General features: G+C 37.1%; 1 protein-coding gene across 1 annotated transcript in view; it reads left to right on the forward strand.

Annotated features, from left to right (window-relative positions):
• itchb (itchy E3 ubiquitin protein ligase b) overlaps positions 1 to 7216 on the forward strand; it is a gene marked incomplete at its 3' end in the record, with an annotated part of 32619 nt that overhangs the window by 15657 nt on the left and 9746 nt on the right. Inside the window, 7 exon segments of the mRNA XM_014015365.1 lie at positions 1493 to 1709; positions 2205 to 2300; positions 3780 to 3954; positions 5248 to 5317; positions 5695 to 5779; positions 5865 to 5993; positions 6872 to 6944. Coding sequence (XP_013870819.1) covers positions 1493 to 1709; positions 2205 to 2300; positions 3780 to 3954; positions 5248 to 5317; positions 5695 to 5779; positions 5865 to 5993; positions 6872 to 6944 — 845 coding nt within the window.

The following is a 7216-nucleotide window of genomic DNA, read 5'->3' on the forward strand; positions in this document are numbered from 1 at the left end:
GTATTTGTACTACAAAACTATTAACATGGTTATAGCAGATGCAAACATTACAGACTGAGTCACTCACAGTCAGTTGTTTTATTAAAAACATCTTCAAAACCTTTTTTTAGACCTTCCAGTGTTTCCCCTAGAGGACTGGCTTTGGGAGGGCTGCTTATAAAAACAAAATGATCAACAGGAGCAGCTTTGTTTTGAAAATCTACAATTTGCATCAATTGAATCTTGTATATTCTATCTCGTATCTAAATATACATTTAAGATATCTTGAACTGGAATCTCCCTATAACTTAATGATAAATCTGACGTTATTTATACTAGTCAGAATATAATTAGAGATATCTTAAATAGGTGTTTTGAATTGTCAAAATATATTAAGAGATGTCTATTTATTTGTTTGTTTCTTTCATTCATAAAAACAAAACAATCTATGTACACCATTTAAAAAAAAAAGTAAATCCTTCCCTGAGTTAAAGGGTGCAGAGTGAAGAAAAAAACGCTATCATATGTGCCTCTTATTTTTAAAAATCAACTTCAACAAACAAGCAAGCTCAGGCTGGAAAGATCTCCAAGTTTGAAAAATAAGTAAATAAAACAAAACAAAATAATAAAAGAAAACATTTTATTATTTATCCTAAATAACTAATATGTCTAATCTAGTCATAAAACAATTTCAGATAAGTGGAATGTAAGCGTGGAGAAGCCAAATAAATGCAATATCGGCCTGCCATACAGTGAGCCTGTTGAACTGACCCTCTGCTGCTCTGCGCTCTCAGAGCACAAGCTGACATTAGCAAGATAACGTCCACATATTTTTATCCTCTCTGTGGGTAACAATACATAAAAAACAAGTTTTTTTTTTTCTCTGACAACTTGCGTGTGAAAAAAACTACGGTTGTTAAAGCTTCGCTCTGCGCGACGTGCAGCAGGAGGGAAGGAGGAAATGATCCTGCGAAACGACGGCAAGACGTAACTTTTCTACAGGGGAGGGGGAAATTTTGAGGATTTATTCTCTCTATACGTGCCTTAGAACGCTATATTTCTTCATTTATTTTCAGAATATTTAGAATAAATGGCCATATTAAAAAAAATGACAGAAATTGTTTACCTGCCCGGTCGGACAGGCATTGGGACACACCCACCTGCCCGAGTTTTACCTGCCCCGGGGCAGTTGGGCAGTAGGATTTGTCGAACCCTGTTTTAAGGGTTTTAAGGTTGTTGAAGATGACTTTACTTTCAGTGAGAAAAAATGTTTCTAAATAATTACTGAAATACCAGAAGTCCTAGCTGGAATGTCCTGAAGCAGCTGAACATTTTGATGAATACATTTTTGGAATTGCACAAAGATTGCCTGACGAGATGCATGCTGAAAACCACATGCAAGAAAGAAAAGGATCTGAATAGTGTGAATTATTGATAATCACAGAGTAAATTCTGTTAATCATGTGACGTAGCCGYTCTTTTTGCTGAATATCCATAACATCTATTTCCTCAGCTTCTACCAGCAACGGCTCTGGTCTAACTGATGCTGCTGACGACCAGTCGGACTCGAGGCCCTTGACACTTGCAGACTTAAGATCACCAGYGTCATTAGACAGAAATTCCACATCAGCTTCCGGCTCTGCAGCAGCCACCAGGCCGCCAACCAGCACCGTCMCCCCTGCAGGTCCTCCCAGAGTACCAGCCGTCACCACCGGACCTTTGCCCCCTGGGTTTGTTATTTATTTTCTAGTTTTTGAAGAAGTTGTTAAAATGAGCTTCATCGACAGAAACTACAGGAAGGGAAAAGTTAATGGATCCGAAGTCAAACAGAACTGCATCAATACGGAACCCCTTTGTGCTGTTTTAGGAGAGTAAAATACCAAGTCAGCTGAGAACAGGTATGAAGTACCAACAAGCTGCAGCATGGATCCATGCTTGTCAGTATTTATGAGAGGTTGGAGTTTTACTGATTTAGTTTTGGAAAACTGCACAGATCTGTTTAAACATGGATTTCAGCTGTGAGTTCATCACATTTTAGGTTTACTTTGTTTTGATCTTTTCTCTTGTCTTTGTTTTTGATCAAAATTCAGTGTTTTATTCTTTTAATATTGCTTTGGTGTTTAGAATTTTCCTGGTTTTTTATTATTATAGGAGTGTTGTGTTAAGTTTTAGACTGGATAGCTTAAAAAAACTGACTTTCAAATGTTTGTTATTGTCCTTTGTAGGTGGGAGCAGAGGGTGGATCAGAACGGCCGGCTGTATTATGTTGACCATGTGGAAAAGAGAACAACATGGGAACGTCCAGAATCACTTCCTGCTGGGTAAAACATCCTTTTTCTTACATTTTTAATAGAAGATGGTAGAGCTGGGCGATATGAGCAAAATTTTATATCACAGTATTTTCAACATTTTCACTGGTTTCACGGTATTTGACGATATTTTTCTTTTCATCACAGCTCAGTTGATAATAAAATGTACAAACCCTGCTTATTGACTTTTTTTCTTTTACTGTACCTCTGTCTGTGTCTCTGTTTCCCTCCTCTGTGTCTGTTCTTCTCTGACTGGTGGTTGGAGACAGTAGTCACACATTTTGGTCCAGTCGTAAAGGAGGAGGGTTAAGAAAAGATTATGATCTGGTTTTATTGTTTTATGTTATTTATTAAAGCTTATCAGCACGACTCACCTTGCACACCAGTCAATTCCAACTCCACTACGAACTACTTCCTGCAGGCTTTTCACAATAGAACCACGTTAAGTCTCCATCAGCATAACGTCTTCATATTAACTAACCGCGTTAAATCTAACTGTGCACGTCACTGAAGAGGTGTTTACTACGTTCAGCGACGGCGAAAACAGGATGTTTTTTTTAAACGTCAGTCAATATAAGCAGTGGAATCACCACCCACGGCTGCAACTAGCTGCTCCAAACATTAGCATGCTAACGCACATAGCGGTGCAGCAAGGAAAAATGTCCCCCGGGAAACAACTGTTCACTGGCGGCTGCGACGAAACGTTCCGCTATTTAAACCGGAATGTCCGGTATTCAAAAAATTCATAACAAAAATAAAAACCGGTATTCGGTACAAAACGGTGTACCGCCCAGCACTAGAAGATGGAATTAAAGGAACTTGTTCATTTTTAAATCTGATTACTGTCAAGACTCAAAACATTTCTCACATATTGATGAGCTGAAAGGCAAAGTTAATATTATAAAACGTTTTAATCTCTACCTCACAATCTGACTCTGGAGCGAGCGTCAGATGATGAGTGGATGATTTAATCTCCCTAATAATTTTTATTTTATTGTCAGGGATGTTTAAAATTTTAAAAAGAAGATTTAAGTTGTCAGTTACTATTCTGTTAGCTGGTTTAAGAGGCAGTTAAAAAAATTCAGGTTTCTAAATTCTTTAAAATACAAGTCAAAATAGTGTCAGATTAATTCCAGTTTTCTTCATTAATACAGAAACTCTGATGTACTTTTACTTTTATACTTTTCTAGTCTTCCAGGAATTAGGGCTGCATATTGTGTTAAATAGTTGCTGCAGTATCATTTAGCACTAGATGAGTTTTGTAAAGGACTGCAATAAATCATAGATACTTATATTTTTAAGTACCACACATTTTTATTCTGCATGCTGATATATTATTCAGTCAATCAAATGAATTGTCAGTGGCCTTGATGGAAGGGGAAGTGAGGAAAATACATCTTTCGTTCAATTTGAAACAATAATATTCGGACATTGCATGTTTTATAGTTTAGCCCTGCCAGAAATCGTTGTTTTGCACTTCTGTGTCCACAGATGGGAGCGTCGCGTCGACCAGTCGGGTCGCGTCTACTTCGTGGATCACATCACTCGAACCACCACGTGGCAGCGCCCCACGATGGAGACGGTGCGGAACTACGAGCAGTGGCAGCACCAGCGCAGCCAGCTGCAGGGCGCCATGCAGCAGTTCAACCAGAGGTTCATTTACGGGGTAAGACTTCCTCCTCGACATGTGACGCTGAATGCTAACGTGGGCGTTATTAAAATGGAAAACGGTGACTAAAATGGAAAATAAAAAGGCCTTTTGGGTTTCCTGTTTGTCACATAAAGCAGAAGTGCTTCCTACATTAGGATTGTTGTATTAAAACGATGCAAATCTTGTGTGTAACGATGCCAACTGCATAGACTCTATACCCAAGCAGAAACGTTCAGAGATAAACCTTGTAACTGTTGTGTATTAGGATTTTGATCATACAAATACCTCTAAAATTCAGTACAAAAGTCTTGAAACTACTTTGTGTTTTTGCAGATAAGTTAATTAACAGCAGTTCAGTAACAGCTGAGTAAAACAAGAGCATAAAGACTGTTTGGAAGTAAGAGTGGTAAGTGGTTTACCACAACAGTGGAAGAATTTGAAAATAACATTTCGGAACATCAAGCTGAAAGCAATTATGGCCTTTTAACGTTTTACAGATTTACCAGTGCACATTGTCATTAACATACTTCAAGACTTTTTCAAAGGAATTCCTGCCGGTAAAATAACAATATGAGCAGAAATATTGAGTAACTATGATTTTTAGTGCATCAAGCAGCATGCCATTAAAAAAATAGTAAACCTCTGCATTTCTGCAAAGCACTAAACAGATGACAGTTCACTGCATTTATAGAGTGAACCAAAACTTTGAGTCAATAAAACGCATCCAGAAATTCTCTGGGGAAGAGATCAGCAATGTGGAAAATGTCCTAAATTGCAGGAGGTGGTAGGATTCTCCTTTTTTAGTTTTGGAGTCCCAAATGTTTGTCTACTTGATGGAAAGAAAAAAAAAAACAGATCATGAAACCCCAAAAATATGCTTTTATTCAAAAAGCTAAAAATTTTTTATTTTATTTAAATGGCATCAATAAAAATATCCAGTGCTCATTTTATATCCTCAAATAAAAGTCTTGTTTTATAGGATTGTCTCTGCCAGTGTTTACATACTTCCCTTTGGTCTTTAAAACAGACTGGAATGATTTTCTCTTTCTTTTTAGTCTAAAATGTCAGCATTTTATTTCCCACCATAATCTAAAAATCACCCAACAATCCGCCTTTCCTCACACATAGTCTTCCTTTTCCCTCTTTCCTTTACAGATGTGTTTTCTTTCAGATAATGCATCTGCAAGTTTTTAATCTTTTCATCTTCTTAACATTTTAAAGCCGTTGACACTTCATAAAAGTAGCATAAGAGAAAAGCCGTCCCTTTCTTGGGCTTTGTTTTAATAACTAAAATGACCATCTGTGTAGGTTCAAGATCAGGCCTCCGCTAATCCCAATAAGGAGTTTGATCCTCTCGGGCCTCTGCCGCATGGTTGGGGTAAGATCATTTGGATTTTTTTTATTTAATTATACAAGCTTCTGATGCATTAGCAATTTCACTTTCAGCAATAGATTTCAGTGTTTAAAATAAAACCCTTTTCATTTCAGTTCATGACTGTCGTAATAATTACAAACATCCTAACAATTTGAAACATTTCCAGATATTTAAACAGTGCAGTTTTTTTAATATATTATGTTGTGCATTAAAAGAAAAACACATGATGATGAGAAATGTCATGTCTGTTTACTCACCATGAACAATGTGTTCTGTTTTTCCTGTGCTCTGCTGTTCAACAGTCGAACAGTCAGAAGTTTGGAAATGCCACAGTAAATATTAAAACATAATAACATATTTTATTGTGTTTTTTTTCCCAGAAAAAAGGACAGACAGTAATGGCAGAGTTTATTTTGTACATCACCCAACACGTTCAACACAGTGGGAGGACCCGCGAACTCAGGGGTTAGTTTCCGTTCCTTTTTTTTTTTTTTTTTAAATTTTCAAAAACATGTCTGTGAACAAATGTTGGTTTTATCTATTTCCTCAGATTGTTGAATGAGAAGCCTCTTCCAGAAGGCTGGGAGATGAGGTTCACCGTCGACGGTATTCCTTATTTTGTGGACCACAACAGGAAAACCACCACCTACATCGACCCTCGCACCGGGAAGTCCTCTCTGTACGTTTTTTTTTTTTTTCATCTATTTTCTGCTTCACAAAAACACTGGGACAGTATTACTACAGTATTATTAGAACGTTAATTCCAAGAACCCTGTTGTGTTTTTATAAACAGAAAAAGGTTTCCTTTCAATCTGGGTTCAAACAGAACACATTTATTGCAACTAGACACAAATACAAACATGCTTGTTATATTTGATTTATTTGTGTGTTGTTTTTTTTTCTTGGCACATACAGAGATCCCAACACTCTTCAGTTTGTATAACTTTCTTATAAGTAACCTCGATCACCTGTAATAATCTGTTCATATGTTCTATATTTAGCACCTCCACATGCCAGGAAACAATGACTAATTGTTTTTTCTGTCTAGAGAATTACATTTTTATTAAAGTTAACCTGTAAAGTTTTAATTAAAATGCATTTAACTGAAGCAGTTGTGCTGATAACAGAAAGCACTGAGGTGGTGACGCTTTTTTTTTTTTGGTTCATTTGATTTTTTTAGAGCGCATTCTCCTAAGTGAGTCACGAGGAAACCCTCAGTAGTCCTTTTGGTTTTTGTCATTTTCAGCCGCCGTCTAACTTGTGAGCGTTACCTAGCTGTTATTACGTAGGTGAATTTCATGTGGTGGAAAAACCGGTTCGGTAAAGAAACATCGCAACAAATACAAGAACTGTGACTTCCTGCACCGTGTTTACACTTCTGCAGAGGCTGTTGTGTCGTAAAAAGAATCACAGCTTCTAAACTTAATTGAATTATAAATAAACGTGTCTGATTGTGACATTATCAGCAGCAGAGGTGACATATTAAAGGCAAAATATAACCGCTCAAAGTAAGAGTGCGTTGTAGTTTTGACCACATTTCTCTCTTTCTGACCACAGTGAAAATGGACCACAGATCACCTACGTTCGAGACTTCAAAGCTAAAGTTCAGTACTTCAGATTCTGGTGTCAGGTGAGTCAGACCCTCAGGATGAAGTAAACACAGAGGACAGTACATCTGCATGCATTTTTTTTTCATTGAATATTTGACATTTATTTGGTTTATACTTTTACAATAAGGCAAACGTGTTTGTTTAACCCCAGTGTAATACAAATACTGTAAAGTGATTCAGCTTCGAGTCATTTGATCTCAGTATTAGGAGTAATCTTTCCTGTTCCTCATCTATACTCTGTGTGTGTGTGTGTGTGTGTGTGTGTGTGTGTGTGTGTGTGTGTGTGTGTGTG

The sequence above is a fragment of the Austrofundulus limnaeus genome, unplaced genomic scaffold (assembly GCF_001266775.1).
Source record: "Austrofundulus limnaeus strain Quisiro unplaced genomic scaffold, Austrofundulus_limnaeus-1.0 Scaffold128, whole genome shotgun sequence".
Lineage (NCBI taxonomy): Eukaryota > Metazoa > Chordata > Actinopteri > Cyprinodontiformes > Rivulidae > Austrofundulus > Austrofundulus limnaeus.